This window comes from Poeciliopsis prolifica, unplaced genomic scaffold (genome assembly GCF_027474105.1).
Source record: "Poeciliopsis prolifica strain line A6 unplaced genomic scaffold, Auburn_PproV2 SCAFFOLD115, whole genome shotgun sequence".
Classification (NCBI taxonomy): domain Eukaryota; kingdom Metazoa; phylum Chordata; class Actinopteri; order Cyprinodontiformes; family Poeciliidae; genus Poeciliopsis; species Poeciliopsis prolifica.
This window is the reverse complement of record NW_026562490.1, coordinates 34337-55048: the sequence shown is the minus strand read 5'-3', so window position 1 is coordinate 55048 and position 20712 is coordinate 34337. Positions and strand designations below refer to the sequence as shown.

Below are 20712 nucleotides of genomic sequence, written 5' to 3'. Positions count from 1 at the left end.
TGGCAGCCATTTTCACTAAAATAGGCATGAGCCAGAAAGAGTCTTAAGGCTTTTATTTTGAAATTTTCAGTAAGCTTCATTTTAACTTTCCAAAATAATCTAAAGTGTAACAGTGGTGTATATAAAAAAGTCACATAATCCCAGGAGAGCAATTCCATAATATACAAGAATGTCAGGGCTTTTATTTTGAAATTTTAAAATTTTAATTTAAATTACCACACTTCCTGTGTGTAACAATGGTTGGATAAAATCAGTTATAAAATGCCCAAAACACAAGTAGTTCTAAAGGCCAACACCTTCCTCAGAGCTCTGCCATAATAAAAACTACAGTGATGCGTTTTTGTAGTCCTAACCACTGGCCCTGCTGTGCTCCGTTGCTATGGTAATGGATCCTCTGCCAGCTGTGAGTCAGACAGGGGGAGACATAATTCTATCAGTTTGAGGCAGCCATTTTCACTAAAATAGGCATGAGCCAGAAAGGAATCTTAAGGCTTTTATTTTGAAATTTTCAGTAAGCCTCGTTTAAATGTCCAATCTATTCACATGAGCAACAGTGATTGTGTTAAATCAGTTCTAAAATGCTCCAAACAGCAATTGATATAAAAATTGTCAAGGCTTTTATTTTGAAATTTTCATTAAGCTTAATTTCATTAAGATTAATTAAACTTAATTAACACTAATCCCATGTGCAGCAAAGGTTGGTTAAAATCAGTTATAAAATGCCCAAAACACAAGTAGTTCTAAAGGCCAGCTCCTTCCTCAGAGCTCTGCCATAGTAAAAACTACAGTGATGCGTTTTTGTAGTTCTAATTTATAATTCTAAAGGCCAGCTCCTTCCTCAGAGCTCTGCCACAGAAAAACTACAGTGATGCGTTTTTGTAGTTCTAATTTATAATTCTAAAGGCCAGCTCCTTCCTCAGAGCTCTGCCACAGTAAAAACTACAGTGATGCGTTTTTGTAGTTCTAATCAGCTGCTCGGCCCTGCTGTGCTTCGTTGCTATGGTAATTAATCCTCTGCAACTGTCATGTGTGTGAGACAGAAAGAATTCTATCTTTGTGAGACACCCAGTCAGTTTTGACTGAAAAAAGCGGTCCGAACAACTCCTTCCCATTCGGAAACCGTGATACGTATCGGAAAACCGTTTGAAGCGTATGAGAGCGCTATCTTTCGTCTCCGATAGTCCCGTTATTCATATCTGTACATCACTCACATTAATAACAGCGACGAGATAAAAATGGTGTGCGCTGAGGTCTGACATTTTTCAGAAATACATGGAAGTGATCCTGGCTAAGCGAGTCGAAATCCTGTCGCATCACTTTGCTCTGAAGGCCCTAGACAGAAAACCGTAAGCCCTAGGAAAATTTTGAAAACATTTTACCGGAGCAGGCATGCGTATCTATTTCATGACCAAGTTTGATACCGATAGGTCGATATTTGTGGTCGTGACGGCGATTTCAAAATTTATTTGGGGTCAGAATCTCACTGCTTCCCACACTCTAACGAATCGTTGATTACACTCTAGTTTGGACAGTTTCTAACTGACAAGAATTTTTGATGGTTTTTCGCTTTTTACTTTTTTATCGTAACTGCGAATCCCACCAAAAGTAATAGCACCCCTCCCGGCGCCGAGCCGCACGATTTGATACCACTTTTGTGGGTGGGCTCTGTTGAAATAAGAATTTTAAAGTAGCACAATAGTACATAAGTTAACTTTTAGGTTAAGATAAACTTAGATACAGATCCAAACTGGGACAGCTGGTGACTCTCAGAACTTACAGAAATTCCTAATCAGAAAACAGTCTTAGACTCCTTGAATCTCTTTAGATAGGGAGCCTGTCTGCCAGGCAATTAACAAATTCCTGAGCATGGTTCAAAAGTTCACTAGGATCTTAAAACTTTTTATAAATAATTTTATCTATATTAGAATTAACTATATTTCTTTAAGCATGTTTTTAATTAGTTACTTCTTAGATCCAAACTTATAGTCATTATTTAGCATTACATTGTGTGCAAGCTTGGTTAAAAAATACAAACTACTTTCTTGTGAAAACATTTTGAGGCAGAGATAGTGCTGCAGCTGCACTCGTATATCAAACTGGACAGCGGCTGGTACGAGAAGGGTTTGCCGTATATCTGCTTTTGGGGCTCTTTAGCAGGAGGTAATAAAATTAACATTAAGACAGCCCACACAAAGGAAAGGACCACACCTCCTAATGCATATATTTAAATGAGGAGAATACACAGTCTATAAAAAATGGTTTGTTTCACAGCAGAAGTTGGAATCTCTTTGTGCTGAGTGAGAGTTTCCCGGAGGATGCATCTTCTGTTAATCTACTGTTTGTTTTTACTCAGTTCATTGTTTCTGTTTTGTCATGTCTTGGACTTTTGATAATCTAGGTGAGATGCTTATTGTAACATTCTTCTTGCATTGATTTTCTCTGGATAAAACTCTGAATATCTGAAGTCTGAAGTCGTATGATTGCTCTTTTCTCTCTGCACACTTACACAGACACAGGAATTCGGGACAAAGAATTAATTAACGAGCTAAATCAAGTTATTCCTCTTTTTAATTCTTAACAGCTCGCAGCGGTACGAGCCGCATTCCGGTTGACGGAAGAAAATAAATAAATAAATAAATAAATAAAGAGACATTCTATTGGGTGTAGATTAATAGGTGCCTGCCATGCAATGCATAAGGAGAGCAGTGACTGACTTGCAAAGCAAGTCAGTCACTGCTCTCCTTATGCATTGCATGGCAGGCCCCAATAATGTTCTAAGATTGTCATTCGGGGTAAAAAATCCTGTAGTTTGAACTATTGCATCAGGCAGTCGTATTCTTCTCTATTTAAATCTAATTATTACTGAAAGGCAATATACTATAGAGTCTTCATAATCTGCACTCTTTTGGTTGAATGCAGTGTTTATTTCCACTTTGGCTTCATGTTGTTTAGTTTTTATTCAAGTACATTTATTGTTAATTTAGACTGAGAATCTATTTTATTTTTGGTTTTGGTTGTTTTATTTATTTTGTGTATCAGTCCCAGTGTTAAGTGTTCTTTTGAAAGTAAATTGTATCTATCTTTGGCAGGAAATCGCATGTATTATTACGTAATTTTTGTTAAATCGGTATAAAAATGTCTTCAAACAATATTATTGTTTATCGCAATAATTTTTGAGACAAAATCTGTTTTCGTGACAGGCCGAGGTGTAACGTCTCATTTTTCACCCTGGCTAAAGCAGGACTCTTACTTATAACATAGTATGTATCTCATAAACAGCGATGTTTTAATTTTTCTTTTTTTTTCTTTTTAATTGGGCAAATCACTTAAATTAAAAGCAAACAAATAAAAATTGTTGCTGTAATCTGATTCTTTTGATAAGACATGCAACTTTATATGACCCCAGATTTATAAACAAGTGTAATACTTGTGTGTGGCCACGCCATGCACACTAATGATGCCCACAGTGGTCCTCAGTGTACTCAGGATGCTTGTGTATTAACACAAGCTTCATGTATCTGGGGATATGCCCAAAAATGCCCAGACACATGAAAAATTAGAGGGAGCATTGCTCCAGACCAGTGAAAAACTATTCCAATAGTCTATTCTCTTTGCTTATAATGTTTCTCTTGGCTGCACAAATTCCCAGACATATCAAAGTTTCACAACACCAGATATGTCTATGTGTTGACAGGAGTAATCTAATATGCCCACACTTTTTAAATCAGTAAAGTAAGCCTACATTAATTAAACTATGGAAATGAACAATGTTTTTTATTCCATCAGCTGTCCAATTCTCCTCACTGGGAGGCTAGAAGGCCCACAATGACATCTGAAGTCTTCAGAAATCTGCTTTGCACACAATAACACTTGCAAATTTATTCTTATTTTATGCCCACAATGGCAGATGCAGAAGGAGAAATTGATTTGGTCTCACAATTTATTTAAAAAAATTTTCAAGGTGGATTTTCAAATCAAAAATGAAACTAATTTGAGTAATAAACAGCTTAATGCACTTTTTCATCACTAGGATTAACTGGGATGTAGGGGGGTAGGGAGTAAGTTGAGCCATCCATTGTCAATTATACTGTTATTATACATCTATAGAATTGATTTTCTTCTGTATACATTGAATTTATCAATAATACATTTTAGCTTTTCATCAAGTGTTTGAATACTGAAACATCACGATCACAAATTAGTTTGCTGACACAAGACAATTTTAGTTCCACCTTACAATTTGTCTCAACATCAGAGATAACTCCTCCATAGATACTGAGATGCTACAAGTCTAAGCACAACTTTATGCAAAGTATCCCCAGAGAAACACATTAAAAGCCAAAAGCAACACAGCGTTAAAATTGCAGACTTTCCTCCAAACAGGTTTCTCATACAGAAAGTTCAGGTCATTGCTTTGTGCGTTTGGTGGTGCAGATTGTGAGCTTGGACTACTCAGGCCACAGAGCCACATAGCAACTCTTTTCCATGTAGGTGGTGGAGACTGTTCAGTCTCAGAGCAAACAGAGTTCTCCAGATCTGGTGCCCTTTGAGGAGTTGTGAGGTCGATGCGAGGCTCAAGATTAAATCTGGTCCACCAGGTTAGTCTGTGGAGCTGCACAGGAGAGATAAAGCAGAGAGAAATGAGCTGAACCAAAGACATTTAGAGCAAGTTTCTGTTTTAATGCTTGCACTAAATTAATACATGTATCGATTAAGAAGTTTGATATATTCGGGGCATTTTTGGAAGATTTCCTTTTACAAATATTATTCAAAAAAATTGAACATCATAAAAACTTTGTGATGACATTTCTTTACAACAAAGTGCTGGAATCTGCTTGAACCAATGAACAGGGTCAGACTGAAGCTGTGTAATTTCCTTTGTCTAGTATTTATTCTTTACTGGAGTTGCACAATAAACTCAAGGTTAGAAGTCTTACATTTTACCACATAAACAGGTCCCAGTTTGAAAAAAAATTATTAATGTCCACAATTTAATGGTTAGAGCATTCAGTTGTGGGTCCCGCCTCCAGAACCTATGGCCTTGATTTGAGATGCCATATCATCTGCTGGTGTTAGTTCACTGTGTCTTATCACTTTAGAAGACACAGTCAATGCAGCCGACTGTTGGGACATTTTTATGATTTGCTCTGCTGACAAGCTTTATGCTGATTTAATTTGTCATCAGGTCTTGGAACCTGGCCCAACTGCCAAAGACATCAAAAGCTGATTGAATAACCTGGTGTTACAGTGCTTTATTGGCTTTATTGGCCAGCAGAGTGGCCTGACTGAACCCCGTAGAGGATGTAAGGAGTATTGTCAAGAGACAAATAGTTTTGAAACTAATTTGAGTAATAAACAGCTTAACGCACTTTTTCATCACTAGGATTAACTGGGATGTAGGGGGCTAGGGAGCAAGTTGAGCCATCCCTTGTTTCTAGGAAACTCTAAAACCATTGAGCACGTTTTCATACTTTTCAAATAGTTAGGAGGAAGGCATCTTTTAGTGAAGCTTGTGAAGGAAATACCCTCATGGATAAAGTGGTTAGACTTTTATTTCTTACAAACTCTCTTTCACTCTTGAAAGTAAATTTAGTGTTTTATGAGTTTCATAAGAATTGTGTTTAGATTATAATAGATATTTTTAAAAATTGCTTTATATATCAATTGTGCTATGTATGAGCTACAACATGAGGTCATAAACATCATTTTAGTTGTGGACATAAATAAAGTTGAAATGGAAAGTTTGGGGTAAGTTGAGCAATTTGATCATTTGAGCCAATGGCTTATTCTGTCTGATGATGGTGTATGCGCCCGTCATCCCCTGTCATCAACTGGGGACATTTCAGTTCCAACTCTCTGCGGCTAACTTTTGGAGACAGGTACTTGCCACCCAGAAGCACATTGAAGATCAATTGAAGTACAGGTCCTAATTAATGTTGTTTGTTTGCATTTTCAGTTTTCACATCTAAAAATAAAATTAATAAATGCAGCTTACATTTTCTTTTGGTATTGGAGCAGACAACAAGCTGACAGTAATAATTACTAGGCATGTAAGAGCCAGCAGGATGAGAGCAAAGTAAAGGTAATGGACATCAGTTAAAACAGAGGGCCGGTGATCAGGCTGACCACAGGATGGTGCTGTATAGGAGAACTCCAGAATCATGCGGACCAGTCCCATCACCAGGCCTGTTATCAGACCCCAAAATGCCCCCTAGGAAACAAATATGCAGATTAATAAATACATTAGATACCAATCTGACAAAAATGCTACAGAATTGCTCTATATGTTCTCTTTAAATATTGGACTTGCATATTTACGGAAGAAACAGTTGTTTAGAGGTAAGGCTAAATACAAATGTTTACCGTAACCCTAACCCTTCTAATTATATGGCTGACATTTCAAAGACTTGCTCTTAAGTGATACCACTTTATCAGACTATGTTAGGGAGAACAGGCTGTAACGAGACACAAACTAATCAGCCTACATTGGTTCCAGACAAAAAATATTCCCTGACCTCAACATCTTTGCCAGCTCATGAATAAATTATTGGAAAAAAAGAAGACTCAAAAAGGGGGCTTGGGGCATCAATGGGGCGAGGACTCATGCCCTCTCCATCCCCCCCCCTCTGCACATGCCTGCTGCGATAGATTGGCAAGATATCCAGAATGTCACTTGATGACTGCTGGAGATTGTGGCACCAGCCCCCCATCTGCGACCCTGCTAGGACAAGAGGAGGATCCTAGAAGGATAACATTATAAAAGTTTGTTGTGGAGGTTAGATGAGTTAGATTTTACCATGTTGAGTCAAGGGGTTTTACAAAAGAAACACATTGGAATCATGCAAAGTTTTGGTAAATGAGAACTGGACTGGAAATTCCTGAGTTAACATCATTTCAGTGCCATTTGTGATTATTTTTTGATGTGTACATCTGTCAGGGACATACCTGCTCATTGGCCCGAGGCCAGAAGATTGCCATTATGAAGACAGCAGTAATTGGTGGGGCTAGAAAGCTGGTCACAGATTGGATGTACTCAAAAAGCTGTCCACTGTTGGCTGTCTGGACAACTGGAATCCACAACAGACTAACACACATCAAGACGAGGACGAAAATCCTGAACATAGACATAGTGTTATCATTGTGGCATTTTGGTTGAAGTCAAGATGACAGTAAGATGTGGTCCAGCATGTCCAAGATTTTCCTGGACACCAGACAGATAATAACATTTGACTTCTTTTCATTGAACTGATTTTTAAGCTATATCAGTAAAAGCCTGTAGAAGAATGTAAAATAATAATAATAATAATAATAACTGGTATGTTATTTCTCATTACTCCTGATCCTATCAACATACACCTCATCATGTAACTCAACATGTCTTGAATATGTATTTAGATAACATAAGTAAACATTTAGCACTGTGAGTATTTGTTTGTGCAGCAAAAATTATTGCATATAGGGGGAAAAATTGCTTGTTTTCTGATAGAAAGACAGTTTAGACACTGACATTTAATCTCTTTTGTCCAAATTAACTTTCTGGATTTAAGGTGTAATTTTCATCCCCACCTTCCAACAATCATAAGTTCCAATTCTGAGGCTCTTGGTCTTGCTTTGTGGTAGAGGTCCAGAGTAAATATAGTGGAGCTGCTATTAAAAATTGATGTCAAAGATGACATCAGAGCAGCCAAAATTACAGCCAGCATGAGGCCACGTAAACCTGTAAAAAAAAAAAAAATTAGCATTGTCAAGTTGAACTATTTGAAAATGATTGAGAAGCACACATATATAACACATCAAAATTTACATCGCAATGTTTTAGGGTACACAATGAAAAACAATGAAGCCTTTGACTAATAAATAGCACTAAGGAGGTTGAAAACACCAACATGTTGAAATCTACCGCAGTCCTGTGAAACCATGATTATTTCCTAGAACTGCATCAGTTATTATGCATTCCTGAAATGAGCAGGAGCCCATTTTCCACTTTGGAGTTCACAGACATATGAGCCCATCCAACTCTATAGTGCAACATGATCTTAAATTTCTGTTAGAGGTAAACATTACTGTTTTACGTGTCACATAATTGGAAAACTCATTTAAAGGAAAAGATCATTTTATTTATACAATACATTTTCAGCAACAAGGCAATACAAAGTGCTTTACAAGATTTAAAAGGAAATACAAACAAAATAACAAACCAAAGGAAAAAGCTAAAGAAGAAAAATAATCTAACATTGATCTGAAGCAGGGGTCCCCACAATGTTGGTCCTCGTGGGCCGCCATCCTGGTCATGACAACGTTTTCAGAAGGTCAATTTCTGAACCATCATTTGATCCAGGTGTATTAAATCAGGGAAAGAACTAAACCAGGCAAGATGCAGGCCCTCGAGGACCGACTTTGGCGACCCCTGATTTAAAGTATGTAAGCTAGGTGCTCCTGTTCAGGGTTACTAAGTATCCTCTGGTCTAATTTCATTTATGGGTTGGGAGAACAGGAGTCTAAAAAATAGTTTAACAATGTTTATCCAAAATTGTCCCCTGGGCTTCTGGTCTCTGCATCTAAATAGTGAGTACTGTACTCTACAGTTTCTGATAAAATAAGCTAAAGAGTGACTAATCTAAATCATTCTGGGTCAAAAGTTTCTAACTATTGTATTTATTACTTCTCTGTAGTTAAAAGGATTTCAGGAAAACACAATAGAGAAAGAAAGATAAAGTAATATAGCACTGAGAAAGAGCTATGTTCAGAAATAGACAAATAAATAGACCCACATTCAAGGCACAAAGTGCCATTTTATAAAACAACCTTTTTCCAACAAATCTCAGCCAAATGACTGATTTACCTCCTCAATATGTAGGGTGCGCAAGAGGCTCAAGGCTGTCGCAGGAGGTCTACAGACAATTAAGACCCAAAACAGCTATACCTTGTTAGTTATCAGATACCCTGCTGGAATAATTAGCTGGCCAAAGGAGGAGATAAAAGCCACAGATATTAAGACTAGAAAGCTACTAACCATGCATGGAGGGTTCCACCCCAAATCCAGCACCCTGAGACTGTACACGAGCCGCAAGGAAGGAGGCAGAGGACTAGTGAGTGTGAGAACCACTGTCCAGGACGAAACAACTAAGATCCATAAATACATCAGGGACAAAGCCTCAACAGACAATGTGCTCAGTGAATGTCTCAGACAACAGGGAACGGAGGTTGAGGTGCCAGAGATACCATCATGGGAGGACAAGCCCCTACATGGGATGTACCACCAGCAAATAACCCAAGTGGCTGATATCAGTAACCCTAACCCAAAGTTGCTCTTCGCATGCAGCCAGTTTTGGTAAATGATTTCTCGCCGCTGGTCATCCAAGCCTCCCATTCAACTCGGAGGGCCACTTTAAATGCACAATTCATACTAATGTCAAGTGGCTGCAAATACTTTGTTGTGCCCTCAGGAATCACAGCTGGAATGGAGTTTGTCCTCTTGATAGCCACAGAATCTGTAATGTGGGCCCTCATGCTGTCCAAAACGAGGAATGCTTTTTTCCTACTAAAAAAATCTTCCCGGTCGCTGCCATAACACTCGGTCAAGCATTCTTTCATTAGGCTCCCTCCCATCCACTCTTTTGTGTTAACTTTCACGACAGGTTTTCGTTTGGCATAATAATTTGCTTAAAATTTACCACTGGTGTAAGCTTCAGTCCGGATGCAGTGCAGCCCAAAACACAGGTGAAATGCATCCTTTCATGGCCGGTTATTTTCAGTGTGACAGATGCTTCACCTTTCTTGTTGACGGTCCTGGTGAGGGGCAGGTCAAACATCAGATTTATGATTCATATTTATTTATGATTTCATCTAGTCCAACGGAATTCTCTGCTATCTTTGTTTGAATGAATTTGTGAAAATTTGCTGACAGAGTTTCCGTGTCCTGATGGACAGACCTTTTTGTTTCATAAATCTTAGACACCACGACGGTCCTCCTTTGAAATCCTGAATTTTCTTTTTGGTGGCGATTGTTTTTGCTTTCAGTCTGATCTGCACAGTGGAAACATTTCGCCCATCTGCTCTCTGTGTGTTCACACAGTCTTCAAGAATGTTTTCCAGTTCGGGCCACCTGCTTTTATTACCTCTGAAGGCTTTTTTTGTGTGTCTTTTTACAGTGCTCCAGTTCTTCCCACTGCTGTTTCCAGCGTCTCACCATGGATTTGTTAATGCCAAGTTTACGTGCAGCAGGTCTGTTTCCCTCTTTATCGGCCAGCTTGACTGCTTTTAATTTGAAACCTGTGTTACATGAATTTCTTCTTGCATTTTCCGTGATGATCGTCTCTTTGTGCTAATTTTATTCATGCACAAAGCGTGAATAAAACGTGTCTTGACGAAGTGTCATGTGACTTGCGTCTTCCTCAACACATACAGTACATATAGTATGTTTTTTGTATTAAAAGATGTTAAGTGGACACAAGTAAAAGTATTACTGGTTATAGAGATATGTTACAATGAACATCTTCAGTGAAATGTTGTCTAAAAACAGCAACAAATATACAATTAAAATGAATAGCACTCTATCTATCTATCTATCTATCTATCTATCTATATATATATATATATATATATATATATATATATATATATATATATATATATATATATATATATGATAGAAGCCCAGGTGTCCAGTATAGGTGTGATAGAAGCCCAGCTGTCTTCAATAAAATTTATTAGGTCATCTATATTGTTGGGTTTGGTGTCTCGCATCCTCCTCTTGATAATCACACGCACTACGTGGCATGTTAAAGTCATAGACAGTAAATGAGGTAAATGCGTTTCTCTGTGACTCACCAATAGGCATTAATTCTACCACCAGTTTGGGGTAAGCAATGTTAGAGCAGCCAACTGATGCTCCACATATTCTCTGACACAGTGCTGGATCCACACATCCAACCTCATCTACCAACAGAGAAGAGGAAATATGGTGATATTTGCATGAACAATAAATAAATAAATTTATAAGGGTAGTTTTTTCCAACTTAAATAAATTCACTTTCACTTCCACTGATGGAATCCAATTTCATCTTTGAGCAACTACCAGCATATTCATGTCTAAAACTAATTGTCCAATGTCAAGTCCTCTTAACTAGAAGAAGAAAACAGGTGTATGGCATGAAAGGTTAACACAGAGAAGCACACAGAATTACCTGGGAAGAGTGCGCGGCTTACCATGCCGGGCATCACAATGAAGAACATGGGCAGGAGTTTTAGGTACCCTCCCAAAACGCTGCCTTCTTTAGCATGAGACAAGGATTTGGCTGACAGTGACCTCTGAACAATGACCTGCATCAGCATAAAGTTAGAATCATATTTTTTTTCACCATTAAACAGTCATTAAACTTCTCACTTGTACTAAACAGCTGCCTCAACCTTTGTTTATGTTATATTGTAGTTCCTGGTCTATTTCACTGATCTAGTTCACTTCATTAATGCTGAGTTGTTATCAGTTATGTTCTGTCTGTCTCTGTGTTGCCCTGCAACAGACTGGCGTCCTGTCCAGGGTGACCCCGCCTCTCGCCCAGAATGTTAGCTGGAGATAGACACCATCAGCCCTCCCAGACTGGATGTTGATGCCCCTGAATTAGAGATATATAAGATGGTTTTATAGAGTAGTAAAAGAACAGAGTGAGGGGAAATACAAATTTAGTTTCCATCTGTTAGGATCTGGGGTTGTTTCGTTTTGGATTTTGTCATTTTTGGTGTTCCTTAGTTTTTTTCTTAATAGTTCTGCCTTGTTTTCACTTTAATTCTCCCTTAGTGATTCCAGTTATATTTATTGCTTGTGTCTGATTAGTTTCTATCTCTCTAATTTAATTATGTTTCCCAATTAAATTAGGAACACAAAAAAAAAAGAAATGGAAAAATCTTCAGTGTTAGATTTACTTTCTGATCCCCTCTGAACTCTCTCTTGTCTCCTGTGTCACTTTCTCTCACCCTCTCCTTAGTGCCTCCTACTTCCTCTACTCGTACCTGGAATCGGATAGCTAATCAGCCTAGTTCTTTTGTTCAGCATCCATTTGCTTCAGCATTCAAGCTTCAGCCATTGCTCGCCAGATCTTTACATCTACTCCCATCAGTTTCTTGTTCTGCCTCATGTTCTTCTCATGTTCTATCCTGCTACTTTTCTTTCCATGGATTTTTTTTTAGTTTGTTTCTCAATATTCTTTTATTAAATCTTCTAATTCACTGTACACTTCTGTCCTTTTGGGTCCTACAACAACCATCTTAACACCATGCCACCACCTGCTACTCTTTAAAGCATTCCTTAACAAGACATCTCTATGAACTTCAGCTATGTAGGAATGTGGATAATCTTACCTGATCAGTACACCAGACCCATGTAGCCAACACAGTAAGGCCAAAAATTAACCCCGGCCAAGGTAAATCTCCTGACACAGCATCTCTGAACATGTGGAATGCATCAGGACGAGGAATATGGCAGGTCGTGTTTTCAACTGTCACTGTGGGGATGCTTGACATGTAGCGATCCACAAGGCCCTCATACCAGCCCACCTTAATGAAAGCTAAAAAATACAGATAATAAATCCATACAAAGACAATCATTTTTCTCAATCACAGTACTCTAAAAATTACCATGACTTCAGGTAAGACATCTGCTAAATGAGCTCATCTTTTACACCTATTATTTCACACTATAACTATTATTTAAAAAAACAGCATGTAGTTAGAAGCAGCAGTGCCCATCTTACCCATGAACATCAACAAAAGGGCTCCACCAACCATGATTAAAGTCTGTAGAGCATCAGTGTAGATGACCGCTGCCAAACCACCTGCAGATATACAGATTTGAGTTTGTATCACACTGAATATACGTTTTGTGAAATACTTTAATCATTATGCAACCCTATAAAAGCAATTGCAGTTGTGTCCCCATCATCGGTAAATAATAATAATTATGTTGAGTCGACTTGTGCAGGTTGATGAATGTTTACATTTGGATCAAGCCATTTGTTGACTTTCCCAAACAAGTATAGGTATATTTTGGTAAAGGCCTTGTTATTGGATTAGAACTTGACTTGTCAGACTCCAATTAGACTGAATTGTGATTCACTAAACTGAACAAATGTCAGGACTCTGTGTTTTGGGTGGGGATTTTTTGGGGGTCTTTGTTTCATTTAATTTTTCCACTCAGGGTTATTCCAGTTTTGTTATTGGAGGCAACTTATTTTGGTTAAATTTGTATTGTTCTTATGCTCCTTATTTTTCACCCTTATAGTTTGTCTATTTATGTTTATTAGTTATTTTGTTATCCTACGTTCAGTTGTTCCTAGGACTGAGTGTATCTCTACCTCTCTTTAGTGATTCTAGTTAGATTATTTGTTTGTTTAGTCGTTCTAGTTGTTCCTTATTTCAGCCTCTTTTGTAGTGTTTCTAGTTTTCTTATCTTGTTACTTTCGGTCAGAAGATAAGAACCCACTTTGGGGCCCAAAGTGGGTCCTGGAGGTTTTCTTCTTCTTGATATTTATTGGCGGTTGGCAAGAATCGTTAGGTGAGCATTACCACCACCAACTGGTAAGAAGTGTGGACCGCATGACAAAACAAAAACCAATAATAAAAAAACTATATCCTACTATACAACTTACTATGTTTCAAAAAAATCAAATATACCTTGACATCCTCTGCTTCCCGACTCCTTTTGCAGTAAATCAACAATATTAAAATTTCATTTTCATATTACTAAGGTTCCTAATGAACTTGTTTCTCCGAATCAGATAATTCCTACAACTCAAAATGATGTGTTCCACTGTCTCACATCCCCACAGTCGCATTTCTCTGTCTGATGTTTCCCCATCAAAAATTCAATCCAGTGTGTCCAAGTTGTGAAATAATTATCTTTCCTCTCCTGTTTCTTTCTGTTCGTCTCATTTGTCCAATTCTCTTTTGGATTTTATAAAACCACCTTCCTTTCTTTTCTTCTACCCATAATTTTTGCCACCTCTTTTGTTTTTGTTTAATTATACCCTTAATTTCTGTTATACTAAAACTAACATTAATATCTGTCTTTACCTGATTGGTTCTCTCCTTACCCATCCTGTCTGCCATTTCATTCCCCTTAATCCCGTGATGTGCTGGAACCCATACAAAATTTACATTTGTATGCAGTTATAAAGTTTATTTAAGTGTTCTTGTATTATATATTTATTCATAATGTGAAATTTCTCTTTGTTCTTCTTTTCTAATAATGAAAACTCAACTTCAGCATCAGGAAGGATCCAAGGTGGTGCTGCAGGTAATGGAACTGTCTGACATACAGTATATCTAACTGATTTGAATTAATTTTATTAACTTTAGAGTTTATTATCCATATTCTTTTCCTTTTCCCATTCAGGTTTAAGCACGTCTAATGTTGGATGATCTTTTCTTAAAGATAATTGATCCCTTCTAACTTTCAGAAGCATTTCTCCCATTTCAACCTGTAATGCTAATGTTGAAGATGTTTTAACAACACCAGTATTATTAAAGCCTGATGTTGGAAAATATTTAACTTTTGGAGGTTTGTATCTGCTGCTGAACTATATATCCATAGTCCAAGATTTACCTGATTAACCCAGCATAAATTGCTTTTTATGAATTTCTATCCACTCTGCTCCAACTAAACACCTCATTATATTTAACATCTTCCTACATGTATCGATTATTTTCTTAATGTGCACACCCCGTGTCATTCTTTCATTAAATCACATCTCAAGAAATTTAAATGAACTCTTTCCAAATCTTAACCATATAAGATTAAGATATTTCTTTCATCAACTCTTTTCCTTGTAAAAAAACCCCCATTATTTTAGTTTTCTCTACAGAAAGTTTTATATCCCATTTATATGAGTTTTTCTACAGCTCAAATTGCTCCCTGAAGCTTCTTTACAATAAAGTCCAAATTGCTCCACCATCAGCAAAAAAATAAAGTCCCATTCCATATTCTACTTCTTTAAACATATCATTAACTACCACTGAAAATAATAACGGACTTGCTATACTTCCCTGTGGTGTCACATTATCTATATTGAAACTCTCAGAATAATCCTTCCTTATCCTCGCTTGTATTTGTCTTCCTTTTAGAAATGATCTAATCCATCTAAACATATGACCATTTATTCCCATTCTTATAATTTTACAGAGACGAGACACACCTGGGAACAATCAAGGGGAAGACAGGACAACATGGAGATTGGGACACAGAAAGCTCAAATAAAGACACGGAAAAAACACGGGACATGACACTAAAATTGTCTTGTCTATTCCTTTTTTTTCTTCTTCACTGATATTTTCAGAACTATGAATTTGAACAAAAGTATTTACCAACAACTTTGCCTTACAGTAACTGCTGTTATTTCTCCATCATTTAATATTGGATACCAACTCACTCTTTTAATCCTATTCGTCCTTTTAATTGTTGCCCATACCTTAGAAATATCTGTCTCTCTTCCTACTGAATTACAAAAACTCCTCCAATTATCTCTTTTTGCATTTTCTCACATTTGCTTGCAATTTCTTGTATTCATTCAGATTCTGAAAGTTGTGATTAGTTGCTTCTAAGATAGCAGTACATATAGAAAAATTTAAGTCATCAACACTACTATTCATAACCACTTTTAACATTTTTTATTTCACTACTGTTGACGCTGACATCTTTAAAGGGCTGGAAATGCCGGGTACTGACGGAGGAAAAACAACACAGTCTTTAACTTCATTTGGCCTGAGTGCGGTGCAGTGTGTGCGGTGCGGTGCAGCCTGTGGCCTTTTATTAACAGATTTCACACACCTGTGTAAAACCCCGCCCACAACAGGAAATCAGCAAGAACACCAACAAGATTCAACAACTACTGTTCCTGAATGTTTCCAATCTGCAGACCTAAAACACTATTTCTTCATTCCTTTTATACAACAACTCTCTATGTTTAACTTTATTTCAATTACAATAGGATAATGATCACTTCCTATAGTTTTATTGATTACTTGCCATTAACAAACACCTGCTATAGAATTTGAAACTAATGTTAAATCAATTTTTGACACTGTATCATGTCTAAAATTAATTCTGGTTCCACTCCCATAATTTATACATACCAATTTTTTTTTTACCTCCATTATTTCTTCTATTATATACCCATTTTGATCATAATGATGACTCCATAAAGAGCTACGGCCATTAAAGTTCCCACACCAAATAACTTTACCCTCTAAATAAACATCAAGTTCCTGCATTAAATCTATTGAAAGTCTTTTACATTGATTATAGAACTTGATTATTTTAAATTGCTGTTCAAATTTGAGTAACAATATATTCTAACTCTCTTCCTTTAGCCAATAGTCTAAATTGAATTTCCTGTTTTATGAATGTTATACACCCTCTTCCAGATCTTCCCTCTCTGTCTCTTCTAACATTTTCATATCATTTTAGAACAAAATCAAGATTTGGTTTAAGCCAAGTTTTCTGAATACATATGATATCTAGATCTTCTTTAAATTAGCAAATCCTTGTCCATTTGCGATAAGGCTTCTAGAGTTCCATTGTAAGATGATCAGTTTTTGTCTTCCTGTCCTGCTGTCTGTCCTTCTGTCCCTAGACTCTTATTTATGTGCTCCCAAGATACGTCCTCTATACCAAAAAACCTCTCTGCCCCTTTCACAATCATTTGTATTTTCTCTGTTTTGTGCTTTATTTGATCTATACAATTAATTTCATATACAATGAACAGCAGAATCTTTTCAACTGTAAACAGTTTCAGTTTCACTCTGTCTTTGTTCTGGTGTTGGATTCAGCTGAACTTTCCTTATCACATCTTTTGGCTTCACTCTTTTTGCAACTTCTGCGTAACTTATATTATTACTGACTAACTTTTTCAATTTCTATTGCTTTTATTCTGTCCTCACATCCTCCATAAGTCACCCTGTGTTGCCCTCCACAATTACAATGGTTTTCCTTTTTATTTTAGCAAATGTCAGATCTCCAAACTTCGTTTTTAATTCTCTTGACAGAGCTAACGGACTGAATCAAATACCTTCATCCTCCTTCCAAAATTTAATTAGTTTAGATTCCTCCCTAACTATTCTCTTACAAGCTACTTTATTTTCATCCAAACTATTTTCACAAGGCTTACTACTTTGTGTCTGATAAATTATCTTCTTTTCGGTCTCTTCCTGTTCCTCTACTACCATGCACTGGAGTCCAATCACCAAAATCCATCTCATCTCCATCATCGTCAAGCTGAGATGCCATGGCAGTCCAGTCACAAACCAGTTTTATGCCACCCAATATCAGCAAGTTTTTGATTCTGCTCTGTCATCTTCAGATTCCGCTCCACTGCTCAACGGTCGAACTCCCACCGTCTTCACTCCCATCCCACTCCGGGACTACCAGCCTGGAGGTCCTCCTTCCTTCCTTCATGTTCTAGTTCTCTTCCTAGTTTAACACACCTGGATCCAATGATGGTTCATTAGAAGGCCTACCATCAGGGACAGGACAAAAACATGCAGGATGCTAATCCTCTGGGACCCACTTTGGGCACCACTGCTTTGGGTTTAGTTCTTCTATTGTGTCTGAATCTATGTCCATTTTTCTTTCATGATTCTATTTAAATTATTTCTTTGTTTAGTCCTAGTTGCTTTAGCTCTGTGTTCCTTAGTTATTTTTAGAGCAACCTTGTTTCTGATTTAATTCTTTCATAGTTCCCCTCATCTTTGTCTTTTTCTACTTCATTGTTTTCTTTTAGCTTAATTTTAGAATTATTTTCAGCTCCCTTATGTCCTTCACTTTTTTGCGTTCCCCTGTATGTCTATGTAGTTTCCTTTGCCCCGCCCCTCACCACTCTCACCTGCAATCAATTGGCTCATTAGTTCTAATTTTTATCTAGCTTTCTACCTCCCAGTATTTAAGCCTCTCACTTTCTTCAATTATTCATTAGATCCTCATGTCTACTCCTGTCAGTTCTTTGTGCTTTTCTGTTTCCTTGTGATTCTTGGGGATCCTTTTGGATTTGGTTTTGTTCTTATTTTCATAATTTTCCATTAAATCTGCAAACTCAGCTACTACTTTGGGGTTCAACTTTTCACCAACAAACATCATGACATACGGTAGGACTTCAAATTGGGATCTTAATCTGTGTGTGTGTGTGTGTGTGTGTGTGCGTGTGTGTGTGTGTGTGTGCGTGCGTATGTGTGTGTGTGTGTGTGTGTGTGTGTGTGTGTGTGTGTGTGTGTACCTGCCACAGTGTAAGCAGCTGTAACCAACAACAATATAGCTGTAGACAGATAGAGATTCCAGCCCAGTGACACCTGAATGAACAACGCCCCTGAAAACATATCTGTCTGGCAAAAACACATAAGATCAGACACTACAGCACTGTAATTTCTGACAAAAGATCAGCCATGTGAGCATCTGTAATGTAAGTAGCCGTGCCTTACTGATATTTTTGTGAAGATGTAGAGAATCAGGGATAAAACAGACATGTATATGCGGATCCTACGGCCTCCAAAACGCAAAGCCAGGTATTCAGGCATGGTGACCACAGCAGCAGAGATGTAGACAGGAATAAAGATCCAACCCAGAGCCACCAGAACCCATGCTGCCTATTAAGATAATATCATTTTGAAATGTTTTATCACTGCTGCATTCAATGAACTCAAATCTATACCAAAGGTAAAAGATAAGTTATTTGAAACATTACTAATTTTTACTTTGTTCTTATTTTCATAATTTTCCCATTAAATCTGCAAACTCAGCTACTACTTTGGGTTCAACTTTTCACCAACAAACATCATGACATACAGTAGGACTTCAAATTGGCATCTTAATCTGACATAGATATGCCATCTATGACATAGCCATGTCATAGATGGCTATCTTTATGAAGATGTAAACATGGACAACTCATGCAGTCTGTAGAACTTTGCTCTTTTTAAAATAAAATATATCGTGTCTGGATGTACAGTGCATACTCATAAGTCACCCTGGGCTACAGAAGCTTATTTTTGACATATCACTACATCTTCCCATTCCAGTAGCAAAACATACATGCTTAACATTTCATGGATATCTTGCAGAAAAACTTAAGTGAGGGGTAGGCTGCCCTCAGTCTGCAGCAACGTAGGGATTATTCTGCCCTCCATAGTTACTGTTCCTATCAAACAAATTAAAAAAACAACTAAAACTCTTTTGTTTACTGTTTGTAGACTATCTATTACTCCAACAACTATAACATGTGAGTTTGTAAAGACTTCCAGTGTAATTTACTAAACGTAACTATTAGAAAAAAACCTAAAGAAGAAAAAAATCTCATCTGCCCCTCCCTTTCATTGTATTGAATGAAAGGTGGTAATTGGAATATAGTTTTCTTTTTGATGAAGTAAATACTTTTCTTAACTAATTCATTTCAAATGTCAATTTACAAGTTTTTAACTAAACCAAATTATCTTTATACATAAATAAAAAAATGTACCATGCAATAATATTATGTCTTGTCAATCCGTAGACTTAGAAGTAGAGTAAACTTAATACATTTTTGAACTCTAGGTTTTGAACCTAGAAATGTTTTGAAGTAAAACATATGAAGTAGAGGGCTTGGAGTTACTAAGTGTCTCTAGGAATTCAGATTACTCTTACACTGGATGTAACGTGTTAACCTTTCAATAGTATAGATCCCTCCACCTCTGGGCAGACTGTCTCTGAACTGGACTTCCAGCCGTGGAGTCAGAATTGATTTCAGGTGGAAAGCTACTGGTCGGTACCACAGGGGAACTCGGTGACTGCAGCTGATCCGGTAATCAGCAGGCTGTGAGCCGGCTTGGAGGTGGGTTGTTCTGTATCACATCAGGGCAAGACATGGGTCAGGCTGCTTCAAGATGTTTTTAACAGTCTGCATTCAGCAGTCTGCATTCAGCAGTCTGCATTTAGCAGCCCCGTTCACCTGAGGGTAAAGGGCCTAGATGAAAACTGTATCATCACTGACCAATTCCAGTGGAATTTCCCACCGCACAAACATGCCCTTGAGTTGACTGATGACATGATGGCTAGATATGGATGGTAGGCGAGCCATTTTGTATCTTTGGATCAATAGTAGACCACAAAGAGATATACTATCTCTCAAATTCACACAGATCTGCAGCTATGCACTGCCATGGACCCTCTGGTAGGGTTGATGCAAGGAGAGGTTGTCGCCTCTGGGTTGGTTTGTTATAAATGCAGAAGTTGCATGATAACACTTCTGTTTAATTTCAGCACTGATGACTGGTCACCACACTGCCATCCTAGTGAATGCCCAGCATCTTGTTAGTCCTTGATGTCCTTTATGCATATCTGACAATACCTTAGCCTTCTGTGAAGCAGAATCAGCTGTCGTCCCGATATAAAACCAAAACCATCTGTTTCAAAGAGGTGCTATTTGTCGTGAAAACTGGCTTGAAGAGGTGAGATCTTTCCAGGTTCACGCAGAAACAGATCATAAAGGCCTGAGAAACTGAAGTAATCTTGTATGTTGATTTGATAATGACTGTAAGAAATATACCTCAGTATATAACGTACTATATACAACCAGAAATACTTGACACCAACCAAGTTTTTTTGTCGTTGTTTTTTTCAAACTACTTTTAAGCGAATTTTAGTTTATTATATAACGTTACTATATAATGTACTGATGATTATGAAGTAAGTAATTT

The 20712-nt window shown here is 37.4% G+C and overlaps 1 protein-coding gene across 8 annotated transcripts in view; it reads right to left on the bottom strand.

Moving 5' to 3' along the window:
• Window positions 1–3787: 3787 nt before the first annotated feature.
• The window catches only part of LOC129354656 (sodium/glucose cotransporter 4-like), a 29202-nt gene continuing 12277 nt past the window's right edge, over window positions 3788–20712 (bottom strand). For 4 of the 8 annotated variants that reach the window (XM_055024110.1, XM_055024113.1, XM_055024115.1 and 1 more), the window contains 10 exons: window positions 18463–18627; window positions 18261–18366; window positions 12750–12830; window positions 12358–12563; window positions 11187–11322; window positions 10831–10938; window positions 7567–7717; window positions 6946–7114; window positions 5996–6211; window positions 3788–4612 (listed from right to left, as the gene is read on the bottom strand). In XM_055024110.1, the coding sequence (XP_054880085.1) occupies window positions 4304–4612; window positions 5996–6211; window positions 6946–7114; window positions 7567–7717; window positions 10831–10938; window positions 11187–11322; window positions 12358–12563; window positions 12750–12830; window positions 18261–18366; window positions 18463–18627 (1647 nt within the window). In that variant the 3' untranslated portion in view covers window positions 3788–4303. Of the gene's footprint in view, window positions 4613–5995; window positions 6741–6945; window positions 7115–7566; window positions 7718–10830; window positions 10939–11186; window positions 11323–12357; window positions 12564–12749; window positions 12831–18260; window positions 18367–18462; window positions 18628–20712 lie in introns of those variants that run through there. The other 4 variants (XM_055024112.1, XM_055024118.1, XM_055024114.1 and 1 more) reach the window with 4 other exon arrangements.